Source organism: Anopheles arabiensis, chromosome 2 (assembly GCF_016920715.1).
Source record: "Anopheles arabiensis isolate DONGOLA chromosome 2, AaraD3, whole genome shotgun sequence".
Taxonomy (NCBI): Eukaryota; Metazoa; Arthropoda; class Insecta; order Diptera; family Culicidae; genus Anopheles; species Anopheles arabiensis.
This window is the reverse complement of record NC_053517.1, coordinates 47,586,007-47,606,445: the sequence shown is the minus strand read 5'-3', so window position 1 is coordinate 47,606,445 and position 20,439 is coordinate 47,586,007. Positions and strand designations below refer to the sequence as shown.

Below are 20,439 nucleotides of genomic sequence, written 5' to 3'. Positions count from 1 at the left end.
ACTAAATGAAAAAATAACTACAGTTATGCGGTATGTGCTATTGTATTTTGTGACATGTTATTTACGAATTTTGGTTTATGCCATAAATAATAACTTCTGTTCAAAAGAGGTACACCGTTGTAGCAGGGACATAATCATAAAAGGAAAAATAAAATTCAAAAACTTTTTTACACTTACAGTTGCAACTTTTGCAGGTTACTGAAAAGAGAGAAAAAGAAGACAAAAAAACTGTTATACGTGACATTCAAGATTGATTACAGTTATGGTTGAAAGCTAACGTAAGTTGGTTCATCAGGCCATGCTTGTTCGACGGGGATGAAACAGATGGTCCAACTATAGCTAAACCAGGATAAATTCGGCTAATTTGGGGTAAACACCCACCTCCAAATCCTCCTTCTCCCCACTCTTTTTTTTTGCACACATTCCGAATCAGTTTGGATCCAAATGCTGCTTCAACCGTGTAATTAAATCGTAGGACTAAAACTTTGGTCGCACGTCGCTTTTTAGCGGGTTCGTTTTGGTCTAAAGTTGCTACTGCTCCGTTTTGATAGTTTGCTAGCGCAGTAAAACATTATGCGGCGACATAATGTCTGTGCGGTCGCAGGAAAAGTCGTATCTTCATGTCCCCGAAATGTGGTAAAGCGTAACATAAACCGGCAGCAAGCAAATGCAAATGAGCTATCTCACCCGTTTCAGTGCACGGGATGGAACCGTAATGGGATTGGCAGGAGAAGGGAAAATGTAGGGAAAAGTGTCATCATTTGTTGTACCCGATTTGTCTGCTGTATGGTGCGGCGAGGGGGGAGTGATGCTTTTGAAAACATGGCTGAATTCGTTAGCTGTTATGACCATGGCCCATTACATATTATAGGCTATTTGACGCTTGTGTTCTCCAACGGAGCATCCTATGACCCCGGAGACAGCGTGTGTTGTGCTATAAATATGCATACCAAGGCGCGGCTGGAATGTGAAATATTTGCAATCAAATCGTTCCTCAAATATACTACAACGTCTAAAATACACAAAATATGCACAAAATACACGACTCCAAAGACGTGCGTAGCCAAATTAGGAAAGCCTTGCGTACACTACACTGTCTCCGGAAGTTGCTTGAAACAAGCGAACTTACGCGAACGGAAGCGAAGGACCGTTGTGGGCGTTGTTGCGATTGTGTGGAATAAAAAATGACCAACAGTCGCGTTCGCGCCGTTTCATTCATTGCAAACAGTGTCGTCCAATCGAAACTCTTTTCCCTTTCGCGCAAGGAATAATTCTCAGCCCCGCTCGAGCGCTCTAGGAAGGGCTGGTGAAGATATTCAACGTGGCGACGGTACCGTTTAGAAGTGGCAAAACACTCGGTAAACATTTGGCACTGTTTTAGTATGCAGGATGGGAAATGGGTATCATTTTGAAATTTTCGTACTGTTCGTACTGCTACTGTTTTTTTGTGCGTACCCTCGGAAGACCCGTTTTTCCATTTTGACGCCTGTTTTCCTCGGTTCGGCTTTGAGCATGAACAAGAGCGTGCCTGAGCAAAAAGGTAAAGCTTTCGGGGCAAGCTTTCCCTTAGTTCTTGGCAAATATTTTGCGTGCTTCTTTCGGGTTTTTTTTTTGAAAAATGTACAAGAAACGCGTAAGAAAAAACCAAACAAAAAATGTAACGAGTGAGCTTGATCATTGAAGAGTTGGTCAGGGGTGAAAGAACCGGTAGAAAGCGTTCCGTTAGGAATTTTTGGCAAGGTCAAAGCGGTACGACCGAGCGTACCTTAGCAAACAAGTGAAAAATTAAAATCTTTATTTTACCGTAAAATAAGCATCAGCCCACCACGACTAGAACGATACGTTGATAGGGAAATGCCACTAGTATGAGGTATTTAGTGTTTGAGGTTAATTTAAAAGGGAAAAAAATCATAGGGCTTTCTATCTAGGATTAATATGGTTTGTTGCATGTTGCTCTAAAAGCAACCAGTTATACAAAAATGTATATCACACGATATCCTTGCTGAAGATGAGGTGAACATTTTAAATGTTTTTTACTAACTTTATTTGTATTTTTTTCTTCTCAAAACATGTATCTTCACACAATTTATACTGTGGCCCTTTTTGTATGAGCGTTGTGGAACGTTTTACCTTCATGCTATTTATTTAATCTTAATTTGCAGCTCTGTTTATCCTGTGTATCACTCATACATCATGTGTCCACACGAGTTTAATTTCCGTTAGGACCCTGCAACGTGGACTAATAAATCAATTGTGGAGTACTAATAAGAAGTTTGTGTAGACTGGCTAAATCTAAGGTGTCATTACGCCAGAAATAAGAGGAATTAATGTGGAGTTTTTTATTCGGTTTAGACAAATAACGCTTTATTTAGATTTCAGTTCACAACATGTTATTCGCTTCGCGGTCCGAATTCAACTCCTCGCGCTTAACCCGCGCTCCCGATTTTAAAGCTGCGCGTTCTCTCTCTCGCTACTCGTTCCTAGTTCGCTCTCGTTCTCCTCTCCTCTCTCTCTCACTAGCACTAGCGCTTTTCCTTTCTTACATTAATAATTTGATTATCAATAAATAAATGTCAAAACTACAATCGTTATGTCGATTTATAAGCAAATTTTGATATTATTGGTTATGAGATTCGAATTAAAAAAATTTGGGATATAGTTTAAGAAACTTATCAAAACAATGAAGATGATTACGATGACTAAAAAGCAACCGTAACTATTTTGCATTAAACGCAGACGTGGAATAGACGTGGAAATATTGGCATTTTGTACTCAATATATGAATGGACCATATTTATGTTTAAGTATGGCCGTCATTATTTTCTGCAAAATAAGTTCGAAATCGAAATCTGCGATACAACAAAACTTTCGATGTCTGCCTTGACCACATTAACAATTACTTACACGATGCAGTGTTATCGATAAACCGATAATGTAATAAATTGAGTGTGCTACTTAGGCACGACATCCTCAAGTCTTTCCTCCTTATCGAGTAAAGCCTCGGTCACGGTACTAGTTCACGAAACGATTTCCACTTCGAAAAGACCGAGAAAAGATCTAGCTGCGATATATTTTTGTAAAGCACAGCCATGCTTCAAAATCAACGAGAGTTCGAGGTGCAAGTACTGTGTTCATTAGCATATATATATTTGATAGCATAAGCTATCAAAGCGGGTTTCCAGCATGAGTGGTAGCTTTGTTCGAAAAATTGCTTTGTAAGTGATTGTGTAGTTTGTACGCATCCCCTACACAACGGAATGGCTGTGTGTTTGGTCCTCAAGCATGGCCCAACTGTTCAACAGCTAGCAAGAGATTGTTCAAAAGCTACTCGAAAAACAATCGACAGATCGTAATCAACTGAACCTGCTCTGATATGCTACTGTGTGATACGGGAAACGAATATCCGTATATCCGGCTCTTCGGACGGAGGGTAAGCTGCTGGGATCTGCTCTCCCCAATACGCTCCGTAACGTGGTTTCTGTTTAAAGATATTCCTGTTTTCCTATACCGCTCAGTTCATTAACATTCTCATACTTTGAACATCAATCGATGGCTGGATGGTGATGGTGTGTGTGCGTTTGTGTGAAGATCGTAGTAAAGATCGCTCCACTGACACAGTGAGGTTGGATTGGTCCATTCCTTTTGAAATGCCTTCGGTTGCGCTGGTTGATTATGCAAAACCAATCAACCAGCCATCGGCAACCCTGCATCCCTGGTCAGTACTTCTCGGTTCAGCCTGCGAGCCAATCGCTCGTACCAAAGTCGGAGAGCTTTAGCTCCACCACAGCCCATGGCCTCGGATTTGCAGCCCAGCACGGGAGGGATACTGGTGGCTGAGCTGTAATTACTTCATTCAGAGTCGCTCATCCGAAAAGTGGTCGTTTCGTCGTTTCAAAGCAGCGAGCACCCAAACGCTACCGGCGGCGATTGGGCTACGATTCGGTATCGGGCAATCGGAAACAGATTTGTTTTACTGATCGACACACCTGTATCGGTAGCATTTGGAAATACTTCCAAGGTTCAGGTTCGTTCCCAGAAAGCACGGATTTTCACCCATGTCCTAAAGTAGTTCCAGGTAAGGTAACAGTCTGAGCAAGCTTATGCCTATCATTTTCACACCATTATATCACTTGTGCGGGGCTGGTGGAAACATTGAAAAAGATGAGGATATGGCTAACGAGACAATTTAGTAAGCATATGTTATGTTGTGAGGTTTCCAAGAAACATGATAATGTTACGAACGAAACGGCGATTTTCGGACAAAAAATTAGCTAAAAGTCCTGAGAAACCTTGTCGAGATTCCGAACCACAATTATCCCACCACCGCTGGGAGGCTATATGAAAGGATCGGTTACACGTTACATATTACACCGCGGTTAACCACAACGTTGTGAGTGGCGGTGCTTGACGAAACAGATTATCTTATACTAAAGTGGTTGGGTGGAGAGGTAATGGATGCTCTGGACAGATAATGCAATCATCCCGGCGGCAAATAATAAAAGCCGAGTGCGTTTGCTGTGTATTGATTGATTCGAAATCCGACGAGATGAAAGGCCGTCGAGTGGTCACTCGGGAAGAAGGAAGCAAAATGCATCAACCACTAATTTTCAATACACCACCAAATGTGGCATTAAAGCTTTTGCTGATCCTTCTTTTACAGCACAGCAATTCGCTATTGGTATGTGGTTGGATAAAAGTATGTTCAGATTTGCGCTTGCGGTTCTATGCTAATATGCTGCCGTATTTTTCAGTTTAGGCCGCCCTAGCATGCAGGACTGTATGCTCGTTTGCACCCACAAGAAGTAGCTTCGAGAAAAAACGAGATGAGACGCCGTTTTGCTACACTTTTAGCCACTGGAGCGTAAAATGACCCTCGCTTGGATGGTTCCTGACGATTGCTTGCCATCCTGCTTGAGACGGCATTATGCTAACCCGTGCGTTTGTGTATGCATGCGTGTGTCTTCAGAAGATTCAAGGCAATTCGAACTGCATGTTTGTTACCCGTTGGAAAAGTTGTATCCTCGCTGTGGTTGCATGCATGCATCTTCTTATGCGTCCTCCGTGAAAACCGGCTGCTTGAATCAACGTAGCTTCCGCAAATGGCAGCATCATTGAGGCTGCTTACCGAGCTGGAAGTAGGTCAGGGCAGGGAAAGTGCGCTCAGCTCCAAAGTTCGTTGTGCAAAAGTTTTCTTTCCCATTGTCAAAGTACGTTGCCTGAAATGATGGAAAGCGGGTTGGGCTACGAGCGCGGCTCGATAAAACGATTTTAATGCCGTACTCACTGGAAGGCACGTGGCCGGGCGGCTAAGCACATTCGGAAATCAATCCAGCACAATCGGTGGCAACGGAGTGAAACAATTGCACGTAACTGCTGAAAACATTCAACAGAAAGGGATCAAAATGGACAGAAGATGCCAAGGAAGATGTTAAGGTAGAACTGAATAATGGCATTCGTGTTGCGCCCGGCAGAAGAAGAAATCGAAGCCACTTTCGAGCGTACAGCGGAAGCTCATACATAATATTTTACAAAGCTTTGTACGGTCCTTTTCACTGTGTCACCGTCCGAGCTGGAAGCGGAAAGACGTTTTCTGTGAGTAGTTATCAAAACATGTTAGTCCTTCAGTCCCTCTTTCCCGGTGTGATTCCTTTTTTCCATTCTTTTCCGCTCAGGAGCTTAGAAATGTCGTTGCTGCCCAAGCGAGTAGGAATTTTTCCGAAAAAAATGCAACGCTAAAGTGGCCCAGCATGATGTATTGTGGTGTCTGCGAACAATAAGCAGCAAAAAACACCCTATTCCACAATGCTGTCCATTTTGGGACTTTATACCGCAGGGAAGTGGGAAACGCAGCGCGGTCAACGTAAGCTAATAACACCGGCCGACTTTGCTGATTCATAGCAATTATTTCTGGCTGCGTACAGTGCAGAAATGGCCGGCCCGTGGACATTTTAAACATGATTTCGCTTCTACGCCCTGCTGTTCTGCGCCCGTATGAATTCTTACCGCCCCCGGGAGAAAGGTGGAAACAAATGGTCTCGTGGAAACTCAATGATGTGGTGGTGGATATTGTTTTTTTTTTTTGTTTCGTCCGTTGGTTAGTAGCGGGACTTTTTGTTGGCGAACTGTTTGACATACACTCGCCATCTCTGTGTGCGCATGCAGAGGAAGCTTATGCAAAAAAAAAACAAACACCATAGAAAAAAGTAACTTTCATTATCTTCTGCTCATCGGAGGATACTGTTGTAAAAATCAACGCCATCGTAAAGATGAAAGTTTTGTAATCTGCTTGCCAGCCCATGTTTTCAACGGCAGACCAACGGACGACGGTCCACACAGGTATGTGGAACATTTTCATGATTCACATTACAAAAAAAAAACATTTTTAAACCGCCAACCGTATTCCGAGTGCGTGAGTGAGTGAGTTTGTATGTATTTCTTGATGTTCATAAGATGCGAAGTCAAAAATGTAATTTTGTATCGTTTACAACAAAAGCAAAGCCTGATTGTTTTGCTCAAAACGCAGGTGTATCTAAAACGTCCCTTTTTCATACCCTTAACCGTTGAGCATTTTTTTGTTTTGCTTTTCGCACCGTAGTCGTCCGTTTAAGTGTTTATGCTTTGGTTCCGAGCTGGTATAAAAAAACTGGTTGCTCGCGTGAGCGGTATGACCGCTGTTACTCTTGGGATGCGTGCCGGGTTCGCTTTCAGCTATCGACCTGCCCGGCAAAAGGTGGCTGTAAAAGGCTTTTCTTTTCCGCCGAAAGCTCTGATCAAATAAAAGACAAAATCTTAGGAAATATTAATGAGAGTATAAATTCTTTGCCGTGCTTCTCGGTTGTTTTTTTTTGTTTCTCGGTTTAAAGTCATAAGAATCGTTGCCTTTAAGAAAGAGGAAAAGATTTTTTTTTTGTATCTCATATCCAGCAAATAATGCATTGTGTTCCCGAGAGTGCTTTGCGAAAATGCTAGTAAAAGTTTTTGGCCCCTCATTGGTCCCTAGGGCAGCTTTGGCCGTCGAGCTTGGCTTGTTGCCTTGCCATCCCATCCCGAAGGACAGCTTTGTTTTATTTTTGCGCTGCGTTGAAGTTATTGGAAAATGTTTTTAATCCAATGCAACTCGGAAAGCGAATGAAGAAAGCAAAGAAAACATTTACTCAATGTAAGAATAGTGTGCTTTTCAAGCATATTGAATGAATGAGAAAGAGAGAGAGAGAGAAAGAGAGAGAAAGAGAGAGAGCGAGAGAGAGAGAGAGAGAGAGAGAAAGAGAGAGAGAGAGAAATGGAAAAAATAGCAACGAAAAATCAAAACGTTTTGGAACGATTTGCCTTTTACCGACAGTCTGAAAAACTGCAAAACAAAATGAAAACAGAAATCAACAACAGCAAAAACAGGGATTTCATTGAAAAGTTGGCACAACATGCACGTTCTGTTCCATTAACGGTTTGCGACAGTTTGCCAGTACATCTAGAAATGTGCTAGCTTTTCATCGTATTTCCTGCACGCGGCTGTAAAGGAACGCTTGCTTTCGATCAAGGAATGGATAGCAGGAAGCAAGTGGAAATGATTCTTTGTCGCATGTTTAGAGCACGAGACGGCAGAACAAAACATCTCTAATGGATGACAAAATAATGACTATGTCAGTTTTTTTGTTTCTGCTTTTTTTTGCGTCCACAGGGACATGAAATGGCAGAGCAACGAAAAAAGAGAATCGAAAAGCGCATTTGTGTTAGTGTACAAATCTTAAGCAAAAGGAGACTACATGGTGCTAGAAAGCAGCAAACTAGACAAAACCAGTGCAACAAGTTTTGTATTGCAAGTGCAGCGGACACTTTGTTTTTTTTCGCAAGTGCCATTATTTGATACATCAAGGTAAACATTTCGTCGTTGTTTGTTTCTTGCGCAGCAGGAAAAAAGAAAACCTTTGCGATGCTGGGACGAAAATTATGAGTGCAATTTTATAACCAATCCTTGCTGTTACGGACCATCGCCCACGCTCGGTCACAGGCAAGATGGCGACCAAGCGATTATAGAATCGTGCGCATGTGAAACAACGATTACGTTCACGTGCGTACAAGCACGGGAGACGGGAAACGAAAATACGATCCACTAACAAGATCGGAAGTGCTTTCTCACCCCGAACGGCACCATGATGTGGGTAAGTTATGGTAGCGTTTGATCGTTAAAATGAATTTTAATGAACGTTCTCAAAAGTTGGCGCACTCAGCCGGAACAGGGTGGTCGCGTGGACGCTAAACATGCCACCGACACGGCAGCAGCAGCACCACCACCAGGTTGCAAAAGGATTAAAGCTCATTCGGAATCTAGATGGTCCAAGAGTTTGGCCGGTGTAATCGATCCGGAACGCGCGAAACGCGCGATGGTGAGTATCGGGAACGGGTGAAGGATTTATGCACATTACCAGACCGGTCACGGGTGGTTAGATAAAGCGTGAAGGCGTTTTATTATGTGTGCCTTCTGTTTTCTTGTTGCTGCGTCCCTACCCGTTTGCCAGCTTCCCTTGCTTTGTGTAACGAGATCTTGTTAATGCTTTCTTCTTCTTTTTTGCAGTTATTTTCTCCTTTTTCTTCGTTGTGCACGGATTAAACGTCGTTAATTCTAATCACTGCCATTGATCACACGCATAATTTGGCACCGCATTCGCCCTGCAGTGGACGTCCTGTTTCCGAATAGCATCAAGGTGAAGTTGATAATCCCCAAGGTGTGCCGGGAAGGCTGGGAAGGATTGCCCTGTTATAATCATCATTATTTGCATCATTTCCCTGTTGATCTATAAAGAACGAAGGGTAGTGAGTTTAAAGTAAAATGAGGCACCGTGTGGCATTCCACTTTGCGAAGGCGTTCACTATGGCGGTAGGATATTATAAAGGTAAGGCAGCGAATCGGGCCCGCTTAAAAGGCAATTCGCGAACGTAATGAACTCATAATCACATCCATAAATCACGGCATCATAAAACATCGTACGGATAAAGCACAGCGAGAGAGAGAGGGAAGGATAGAGATCCTGAGGGAAGAAAGCGAGTATGCAGATTTTCTAGCTTCCTGAGCCGAGAAGAATCGTGCGGCTCGGTGGGTCGTTTTGCATCTTTTGCTTGATTTTTTTTAAACTGATCTACTAAGCACGCGGAAACACTCAATTTGTAGATGGAAGGAGCGCACGTACACCCGTACCTGTGATGGATGAACCAGCTGATGACAAGCAGATGGACTGCTATGAAAGGCCCGGATTAATTGTACCTTGGGGGTGATTGAAGTGTGCTTTATTTGCTGTTACGAAAACGCAACTGGAAGCAGCAGTGGCTCAAGCATGAAGGGGATATGGGAAGGATAGGGCGTAAACCTGTTTAATTTTAAGCGTAAGATCGTTTATCACGATGCTTACCTTGCTGTAGCTGTTGGGACGTCCTGGAGGAACCATTGCCACTGGCAGGTTTAGCGCACAGGGAAAACATGGCTAGATGGTGCTGGCTGTCCGATAAGATACGAAGGCCTTTTTTACGCCCCGTTTAACGGATAGGGCGATGTAATAGAACACAATTTTCCAGACGCGCAAACAACACGTTTTATGTGCTTTCGAGACGAACAAATAAACACTGTCGATCACGCACGATCACTGAATATGGTGTTAATAATACTAACGGCAACACTTTGATGTTTTATTCCCTGTTTCTAATTATGTATATCTAGCGGAGTGGGTTCAATGAGCCTCAAAGTATAAGCACTATGCGTAAAGTGTCGCATTCGATATCTTTGTATGCTTGACGCCTTTTAACACAACAGTGCACATCAGTGAGCATATACAGCGACTTGCTTTGATTTATCGAGGACCAATGAAGCAGATAACGTGTCAGGTTAGAGCATCACACGATTTAGCAGAAGCGCAACAAATTGTCAACTTTGTGCGGTAAGGATAGGATGCGAACAGCTGAGAGTTGTAGATAGTAGTCTAGAGCGTGCTAGTGAAACGCAATCAACCAACTATCCGGCAGCATCACACACACACACTTACAAACACTAACTGCACTGGGGCTTGTTGGGTTCCAACAATTGGGAATTCAATGCGCTGGTCTGTTGGTTTTCCCAAACTCCTTCGTTCACCTTTTACGCTCTGCAACACACTTTACAGTGATGGGCAGCCGTGCTGCGTGATACGGTACTGCAGGTTACGGTCAGTCTGTCGGCTCCCTGATCCATTTGCTGTTTCGTTGCTGCCGGCCGAAACTAGACTGACAGGATGAATGGGTGCCTCCGAGATCGGTACGCTTTTTTTTGGCGTGGATTGGCTAATACTGTGAAGGAATCTGAAATGAACACGCAACCGTCCAGATGATTTGCGAGAAACTCTCATACGCGAGAGAAGTGACAACATTAGGGAGTGTCTGGTAATTTTCATGAATGAAGTATTGTTTAACAATAAGTTTGTGGAATGTTTCAAATACTAAAATACGTTGATTTTTTTTTGTTTCTTGAGAAATCATACAAACATGGAATAAAAACATTGCCTGTATGTACAGTACTGTCAGTAAATCTCGGACAGCAGAAATTTTAAATGAAGTGAGCTTTTTTTGTTTGTTTGAAGATCATACATCGCCGTAGTACTTTATCGATATTTTTTATCTCCTCCCTATGCATAACAGCAATAAACACAATTATCATAGAAAATGAGAATTCAAGCAAATTATGCTAAGTTAAAAACTATAAAAAAAAATTATAACAGATACGATCAAAATACATTTTAAATGAATTGGACGGTTAATTTTAACTCGAAATAAAAGAAATAGCAGTAGAATAATTACTATTTTTAAATAATCCAAAAAATCACTTTACATTTTTTTAAATCGTTTAATCGATTTGCTTGTTTAATGAAATACAACCGAGTTGGCAACACTTCTTTTCCCATGTTCACTGTGAGCACACCTCAAACTGGAACGCATGCGCCTCCATCAACGAATGAACATTTGCATAATTCATTCGTTTCATCAGAATATAAGATAACTGCTTAGAAACGGCTCCGCCTTGTTCATTTAATCGACTCGGGTCGGGTGTCTGGTTCGTTGATGCAGGGCGTGCATCAGATACAAGAGCACCGGAGAAATGCATCCTTTTCCCCGTTCAGGCCCGGTGCTATCGCAAAAACAGCCCTTCTCCCAACCCATTAGCAGGAAGTACATTCGGACGGTGTTCGTCTCGGTGCACTTCGGGTGTTTGCTTCGGTGGTGGATTTTTATCAATGAAACGAGGTCATTTGCCCATTGGCTGGAATGCTGGAATCAGGCTGCAGCCGCGCAATGCCACACTTTTGTAGGTCAATGGAACAGGTAGGGCACAGTCAGGGGTTAGAGAAGATTTATGCAAGTCAGTGAGATAATGCGATTATATAAGATACCAGTTACGGCAAAAGCTTGAAGTTTATTTGCATGTTTTAGGATTATGATTATGGAGTCTGGCGGATGAATTACGGGCGATAAAAACATAACACAAATAAATAAATTTACATTTAATGGTTCAGTAAGGTAAATTGTCTGCAACAGCTGCAATAAGTAATTTTCAATACTATCACATGTTGCCATTTTATAAAGCACTTGGGACATGATAGTGCTTTTAAAAGCATCGTTTAAAAAGCACACTTGAAGCTTTTTGATGTTTGAACTTCGCGTCGCGCTTCGGTGGCGACATCTTCCGTTATCTTCCATTACGATGTTGTGTCGAAAAACAGCTTAAACTTGTGCGAGGACATTTAAATTACCATTGATTTGAAAAGGATTCGAATAGCGAGGACATTTAAATTGGGTACAAGACGTCTGGAGAATGAAACACGACTGACCTACAAAACAACGGCATCATTAGCTGTGGAATGCGAAAGGTCCATTGGTACATTGTTTGAAATTAGACAGAAGAGAAACAGAAGGCAGAAGAACAACCTATTAGCTAGGTACATGGCAGGTTTGGACAAAATCGCATCATTAGCCTTCTTAAATCATGTACATATAATAGAATGAATTTACTTCAATATTTTTCAATGTTAACGAAAACATTAATATACTATTAATATGCATTTGCTCGTGTCTAGATGTGTAGTCATAATAGAGAATATTTCATTCCAGCGACCTTTATTCGTATATTTAATGTAATTTTTTGTAACAAGCGTAATTAATTCTTAAAATGATCTTCTTCTTCTTCTTTTGGCTCAACAACCGTTGTCGGTCAAGGCCTGCCAGTACCACTACTTGTGAGCTTGGCTTTCAGTGACTTTTTGATCCCCCCATAGCAGGATAGTCAGTCCTACGTATGGCGGCACGGTCAATTTGTGGCTTGAACCCATGACGGGCATGTTGTTAAGTCGTACGAGTTGACGACTGTACTACGAGACCGGCTCTTAAAATGATAGTTCGATAAAATGTATAGATATAGGCATCATTGAAAAGTATTGACGTATTATTAAGTGCATTAGGATTTTATTACTTACAGGTTACAAGGAGCTCAATTAATAGTTTACAAAAAAAACTGGCAAGATGCTTACGATGAGGTTTGGGTTTGAAATGTGTTATAGTACTTTTAATAAATTTTAGAATATCGATCCAAACAATTTATAACCTTTATTGACACAATCGTAGTATGTATTGACGTAATCGTATTGGCCGGTCTCGTAGTACAGTCGTCAACTCGTACGACTTTAACAACATGCCCGTCATGGGTTCAATCCCCAAATAGACCGTGCCGCCATACGTAGGATTGACTATCCTGCTATGGGGGGAAATCAATTAGTAAGTGAAAGCCAAACCCACAAGAGGTAAAGGCAGGCCTTGACCAACAACGGTTGTTGAGCCAAAGAAGAAGAAGAAGAATTGACACAATGTTTATGTTTCAGCAAACAAAAATCAATTATTCCTGGGCTCATCCTGATCAATCTGATCGAGCTTGTCACGAATCGGCGATTGTTTATATATTTTTGAGACTGAAATAATCTAGACTGAAAATCTGAGGGTAGTTTTGCATGGAGTGGTGATATGATTTCAGCCGCCAAGTGTCAAACTCTATATACAACAGCTGGCTAGTGTCGTAAAACCACCTTATATTTGCAATTGTTTATAGACAGCAAACTCTTCAAGATGTCTTACTTATTGAGGAAAAAATGTTTGATGCAGACATGTTACGTGTTCTAAAGCGTGTTTCCATGAAAATGACATGCAGTATACATGCTTTCCTAAACGAGAACCGTGTTGCACACGATTTCTTTTTCATGCCATCTTACCATCACATTGTGAGTGAATTGGGTTAGTGCAGAATGACAAATATTGTATATGGTTCATGTCTAGTGATGTCTGGATTTACATGAATAGGCTGCCTTTCGACAGTTCAATGGCCACTGTTTTATGTAGATCGTTTATAGAGTGTCTAACTTTGGCGCAAGATTTGGTGACCTAAATTTGTGTGAAATGTTTTCAAATTCCATTACTGCAAAGGAGATTATGACAGTTTATATGTTTTTTAAATTTTTCTATAACACATTTCCCTTCATACGGTTAACCTCCGGTTTGCATTTTCCTTCTTTAACAATCCGCTTATCAAAGCCTTGCAACATATAATTACTAGGCAAAAGAAGGTTCCACTTCAGTAAGGAAGAAAGCATTTTTTACTGTTAAGCTTATGATCAATTAACAGACGGAAAAGCTTGAAGAGATTGTTCGCTATCAAAACCGGATCGTGAAGAGCCCGGCAGGCGGCCATTTGCTTGTGGAGTGATTTTGATTTTCCTCGACGTGCTCCTTCAACTCTGAAGTGTTTTATTTTAGTTCTTTCCAAAACATTTCCTTTCAAATGTTTGCACTTGCACGAGAGAATAGTGCAGGAGTAAAGTTGAAGTGAAGTGTTCTCCAAAGACGATCGAAGTGAATCGTTTGGCGAATCCATATTTACCGAGGTGGGATTGGGTATAAGAAGGGGGTTTGTATCGAGCGGGAATGCCATAAGCGCTCTGCTTCAGCCCTCGCCTGTTCCATTAAACATTTCCGTCGGTTATTGCTTTGTGGTTGCCGGCTGGCGCAACGATTATTAGCGTAGTTGAGTTTTGTCGTTTTCAGCGAATGGAAGCAAAATATCGGCTCACTGCGAGCATGGAATATAAAACTCTACGACATTACTGATGATGCTTCCCATACGTCGGTGAGTGTGTGTGTCTGTATGGTGTTGTGTGCGCTTTATAAATGCATACCCTTTCATGGCGTCTCGTTATTGTCATTTCTTATCAAATTTGGGAAAAATGCATCATGGAGTAGCAGAAAAAAGATAGAAAATCATCATACCATGATTGCAATCGTTGTAAAGTTATGCAAGAAATTATAGTAACAAAAGTTACCAACAGCGGTCGCACAACTTTTCAAACCTCAAGTCATTTACAGATAAAACAGATAGACACCGAAATAGTTGGAAACAAGCGAAATTGTAAAGAAAAAATCTGCTCGGGCTAGATGAGCAAAGAGCTTTTACGAGGTGGTTGATTCATCAAAATCCACCCAGAAAACGGTAACAATGCAGTAAGGATGAAGTGCGCTTGCGAATGACGAAGTGCACTAGTGCACGAGCTTTTACAAATGCATTTACTGAGCTTTACACGCAACCGCCTCGAATCGATACGGTTGTGCCAAAAATGCAGCACTCCTCTTCAATTCACAGTTCGAGGGAGAAAGAGTGCGATAGAGACTGCCAGCATACATTGAAGCGTGACCGAGATGGCAGACTCCGCGTGTGAATGCACGCTTCAGACTTGGCGTGTGGGTGTATTTGTATGGTTCTTTGTCAGCTGCGAAACGATGTATGTTACTACGGACAGCGTGCTCCGTAAAAGGGGAAAGTTGTCCACTTATCGGTAGCGGCCGGATTGAAAGGTTCAGCTACAGGGTAAGCTACTGCACATGCGTCCATTTTCCACTATGTTTTGAGTGCGTGGGAAAAGTTCTCGGTTTGGCTTTTTCTCTGGTGGAGAGCAAACGAATGGTTCTGAGTGTCACCAAATGTCAATAGCATGTATGCAATATCGAATAGGCAAACACAAGGTGATTCAGTGTGGCCTTCCTATAAAAATATTTTTGATTCATTTATGTCGGATTGATTTCTACTTGTAGTAATGTTTTATACGTAAATAGTAAAATATTCAGGTAAAATATAAATATATAATAGTAAACAGCGGTTGTTGTGCCAAAGAAGAAGAAGAGGTAAAATATTATTTAATGTCGTTTTGTACCGCTTTTTGCAACTCATTTTTGTTAGAAGCATATTTAGGCAAGTTATCGATCCTTGTACTGAAGAACGGTTTACCTTTTGATCGTTACATTTACAAATTATTAAAAATTGTACGTTTACAAACCATATTTTCCTTAATTACAAATTATTGCTTTCACATTGGAAGTATGTGTAGCTGGAACTTCACAACATACTTCTTCCCAATCAAATACATACGAATGAAATATCATTTAGGTAAATTAACAAGTTCATGGTCGATTTGACCCGTTTTAAATGTTTTTTGAACGACTTTCACTTGCAATCGCTCTACGGCGACATTCCCTTGACTCTGCTGCATTAGTTCAAAAGTAGAAATGGTACAACAGTTGAGCAGCGTTAACCACCTTCACTCAATGACATTGGAGCGACTATCAACCCATTCGTCGGTTCAATTTATTTCGCTGTCAATAACCGTATTCAAAGTCGGTGTTTTGTTGCTTTCGGTTTATCGGACATTTTACAGTGAACCTCCATTCGCATGCCTCCCACGCCGGTTGGAATGGAACTCATCTGCGCGAGGAAAAAGCTCCCACACATTCCATTGCCAAGGAAAATGTAGTGCACCCAATAAGGCGCTTCACGGTGAGAGTCGGTTTGGAAAAAAAAGATCGGTGCCTCATTTTGATGACGGCGAACGAAAACATTCCCCAATCATTCGCGAGAGTAACCTGCTCTTTAGCAGAGAGCAAGGGCGCACATTAGCGAACAAAAACAAAACGGTAAAACAAATCCGTGTCCGTGGGAGAAATCGTCTCACACTCGTACGATGTGTTAGTGTTTGCGTACTGCTTGGGAAATGTGGAGGGGAAAAGGCGCTGAGTGTTCCGTGGGTTCATTCGTTATGAGCGATGAGTGATGACGGTAGAGGTAGACGGTTTTGGGCACTTTTGTGCTCATCGCAAAGGCAAAACGAGTGCAGTTGAGCTTTGTAATCCGACGCAGGACGACCGCGGACAAACCATGCGTACTGCCGTTCCGTACCAGTGTTCACCATCCAGTGGATGGCCTGTGAAGTAGGTGGTTTTACAATCACTTTTCATATTCCCCACAAGCGTGTTTGTACGTGGTATACGGCGTTGGTGATAAGTTATCGTGATTTTATGTAGGTAACACTAGCGGCATACAATTCGGATTAAAGTGTAAAAAGTTTGCGATGCGTGTTGAGCCACAAAAAGCAAGCACGCATACTCGTTCTACTGTGCTTATGTACAATGCCATACGAAGCAAAGGAAAATCAAAGGGCCATGATTACGAGTGCAAACGAATGGTGCAAAGGAGAAAAAAGAAACTTAATTATTTGATATACTCATCTGTGCTCAACATTCAGCATCGACCGAGAACGAAAAAAAGCGCTTTGGCAGGGGGAGGATAATTCTGGAGAACGTGCCAAGTGGAACCCCCTCCCCCCTCCCATCCTCAAAATGAGCTATTTTGCTCGAGAGTATGAGCGAGAGCAACGTGCAAATGTGCTTGAGTGAGTGAAGAGCACGACGGGTAAATGCTGAGGGTAAATGGAAAAGAAAATTCAACTGTGAAATTTTCTTTCCATTTCCCAAAAGGAATAAGAAACGGAACCCCTTGTGGCCAACAGCAAATGGAGCCAAGTGAGATGGAGACAGTGAAGATGCAATGTAAAATTTTCGACCAAAAGAGACAGAGAGGGAGAAAGCGAGAGAAAGAATTTGAGTAAAGAGAGCGAGGCTCTAGAATGAACCGTATTTCCAAGGACTGTAGGACATTGCTCACGGGGACGGAAAAACACGCGCGGACGTGAGAGATTCTTTTCTTCGTATACTGCTACGGCGTGCTTCCATCGCGCTAGTGGTGCCTGTAACCTAGTCAAGGATTTTTCATATCGATTTCTGTACTAGCTACACACCGCGGCCCTTTCTTCTGCGGAGTTCCACTTCTCCCACGCTCGACGCTGAGTTGGTCGCTCCCGCTAGTGGTGGGTGAGTGATAAGGAAAGCAGCAAAGCCCTGTCTCACCGTTGTTGTGTTACACCGTACAAAGGAGCTTTTGGTGGTATGCGTGCATAGAATAAACACATGTTTCGACCGTTTTTTCTTGTCTACCAACTGGTGTAGGCCAACCTTCGCAACTACGTCCGTCGGTCGGATCATGTGTGTCGGTGTGTTCGTGTGATGAATTTTGGAGAACTTTTCGGTACCGTACTCGTTAGCTGACTCGTACACACATTTGCAGATACGCATACTATTACGCGTACTCATTCAAACACCTCATTCGCCTTCATTCCCAGAACACGCTACGTTTTTGGATGGAGCGACGCTTGCTTAATGTGCTGAGTTTTTTCGACTTTTCATAGAGTTTCTTACAAAAGTGTGCGTATTTTTTTTCTTTTATGGTGCATTTTTCACTCCCTTGCATCCGTGCATGCCAGTGGAAATGAAACATACAACGGTTCCTAAACAGTAGAACAGTTTTTTTTTGTGCCGCGACTCTTGGACTGTTTTGTGAGTAATCAGGTTCATTTGAATTGAGGTTCGGAGTTGAGCTAAGCGTACGACCATTTACCTACTCTTTCTCTCATCTCCAATTGCGAGCGAAACGAAACGCTTTTTCTATGTGTGGGTGCTTCTAATAGAATCAGGATATTTTACGCCAACCGTTCACACCTGGTTACCATTCTCTTTTGCTTTAGCTCGCGCTGCTTTTATTTGCGCGATTTTCACAGTGAAGTGAAGCACCTAAAGATGAAGCATTTACTTTGTTGAATAGGGTGGTGAACATAATGCGAGCTTAGGTTATTGTTTGCTGCGCGGTACGATCTTTCCGAACAGGAATCGTGCAAAATTGAAGAAGAATACAGTTTCAAATGGAGGCGCATGGTTGGTGGTAGCATGAAGCAAAAATGTGTGTATATTAGCAAGCGATTATGTTTTTCAACAATGGTGATACAAATATGATGAATGATAGGTGGCTCATTTAAACGAGGTGACGAGCAGGCAAAATGGAGTCAATTTAATATCAATGTTGTAATCGTTGTTGAATAGCTAGAAACTTTAAAAGGATTAACATACATATATGTTGCAGCAAATAACGTTAGAAAAGCCGATGCAATTTGGACAAAAGAGTTCGGAGTATATTTTTTTTGTGGACAAAATAAAGCAAAAATTAAGATATAATATTATACTTGCAATGGATAAAGGGCAAGTGATGGATCGAATGCGATAAGAAGCACATACAAAGTGTTGGTGATGGTTGCTTACCTCTTTTCAGGAAATGTATGAAAAATTGATCAAAGCAAGCAGCGGCGCTTGCAAACCGAGAAAAAAGATAAGCGTGTTGCGAAGTGCTGGAGAATAGTGAGATCGGGAAAAACAGGAGAGAGACACATCAACAGAAACAACAAAAAATACGCAAAGAAACAGTGAAAGTGTGTGTGTGTGTGTGTAGGCGCGCGTATGTGAGGGTAAGCGTATGTGTGTGCGTGTGTGAAACTGGTATGTGTGTGTGTGTACAATTCGTGTTGGCATACTCGTTCTTAGTGAGCAAATAGTGAAGAAAATCCCGCTAGAATTTGTGAGCATGAGCGCGAAACAGGCAGGATAAAGCAAGTTCTACACAACCAAACCCCGAAGAGATAGTGACGTGAGAGTGTGTACGTGTTGGTGTGAGTGATTGCCGTTGAGTGTAGAAGAAAGAGAAAGAGAAAGAGAAACATAATATTGCAGTGGGTGACGGAAAAAAGATCGAAAAAGAAACCCCAGCATTCGGTGCGTGAGTTAAGACAAGATGGCGTCGGTACGTGTGGAGGAACATACAACCCGTGCGAGCGATACGAAAGCGGATGGAAATGGAGTTGTTGGCGGTGGTTCCCAGACTAGCGGAGAGGCAGAATGTGTATCCATTATGGAAAGTGCGGCACCACTTTTGGAAGGGGCCAATGTGATTAGATTATCCGCGAGGAGAAAATGCAAGAGAAAACAGCGAGAACAGGCGTCGTGTGGGATGGCAGTGGGTGGATCCTTTGCGAGAGCGAAACCGACTGCGGAACTAACCCTTCGGCAACGACAGTATCGTTCTACAGACCACAGTAATTCCATTAAAAGCCCTAATCACCCGGACAATAATATATGTATCGTAGCGGAGAAGGGTGCCAACGTACGGCAGCGCAACAGCTCTCTCAAGCAATCAGCTCTGGGCAGTGAGGCATCGAGTGCGGACAATAAAAGCAACTACCATTGCCAGCAGCCGCTGAGGACGGCGACAGTGCCCTTGGCGACAGCGCTGGCTTCCGAGAGCAAAGCGCAGCAATCGTTTGACCTCGCTTCAGCCCCTGCAGCATCATCGCCGTCATCATCATCGTCGTCTTTACCGTTTAGCCTGCCAAAGATTCTGAGCAATGCCATGGCAACAGTTCGGCTGCCCAAGTTGCTATTGCTAGGCCTAATGCTGTCCCAGCTAGGGTGCGGATGTTCCGGGTTCGTGTTGGACGGATCGCAGAACAGTTTTGCACAATTCCGCAAATGGTATACCGGGTTGAATGGGTCACTGGAGCTCGAGTTCAAGACGGAGCAACCGAATGGGCTCGTGCTCTACACCGACGACGGTGGCACGTTCGACTTCTTCGAGCTGAAACTGGTTGAGGGAGCCCTTCGACTGCGGTATAATCTTGGTGGAGGCGCACAAATCATTACCGTCGGTCGGGATCTTCACGATGGCCACTGGCATAAAGTGCAGGTAAATGAGGATATTTGATCTAGGCGAAAATCTACGTTTAATTACAGCTTGCTTTCATTATATCTCGTATTTATTACACTTCGCTAATGGTCGAGACTTCACAATGACTATGGCAAACATGAGGTACCAGAACATGAACAGAGTCATTATGGAAGGAATCTTCTAGAACAACTATTATTTCTTATTTAACCGGTGCTACAACCATACTGCCCTCTTGTCCGAGTGCTCATTTATTCACCTCCGTTCCTTTTTTTATTAATCCAATTTAACGTTACAACATCGGTAATACAATATTTTGCTGTTCTACTTCTTGGCTTATAGACCTATGTGCTAAAATGCCTACATATATAGATGTCTAGGGCATATATTTGTATAAGTATATATTGAAATTAAGTATAATGTTGTTATGAGCATTACCAAATTCGGATTCATAAATA

General features: G+C 42.3%; 2 protein-coding genes across 10 annotated transcripts in view; one reads left to right on the top strand and one right to left on the bottom strand.

Annotated features, from left to right (window-relative positions):
- The window catches only part of LOC120894773, a 53,267-nt gene extending 42,983 nt beyond the window's left edge, over positions 1-10,284 (bottom strand). The window contains exons 1-2 of the mRNA XM_040297578.1: positions 9,402-10,284; positions 178-198 (exon numbers count right to left, since the gene is read on the bottom strand). Coding sequence (XP_040153512.1) covers positions 178-198; positions 9,402-9,471 — 91 coding nt within the window. The 5' untranslated portion in view covers positions 9,472-10,284. The remainder of the gene's footprint in view (positions 1-177; positions 199-9,401) is intronic.
- A 5,925-nt stretch (positions 10,285-16,209) lies between these two features.
- Positions 16,210-20,439, top strand: part of LOC120897923 (neurexin-1) — a 95,638-nt gene continuing 91,408 nt past the window's right edge. For 6 of the 9 annotated variants that reach the window (XM_040303135.1, XM_040303132.1, XM_040303137.1 and 3 more), the window contains exons 1-2: positions 16,210-16,400; positions 18,539-20,002. In XM_040303135.1, coding sequence (XP_040159069.1) covers positions 19,055-20,002 — 948 coding nt within the window. In that variant the 5' untranslated portion in view covers positions 16,210-16,400; positions 18,539-19,054. Of the gene's footprint in view, positions 16,405-18,538; positions 20,003-20,439 lie in introns of all 9 variants that reach the window. The other 3 variants (XM_040303130.1, XM_040303131.1, XM_040303129.1) reach the window with 3 other exon arrangements.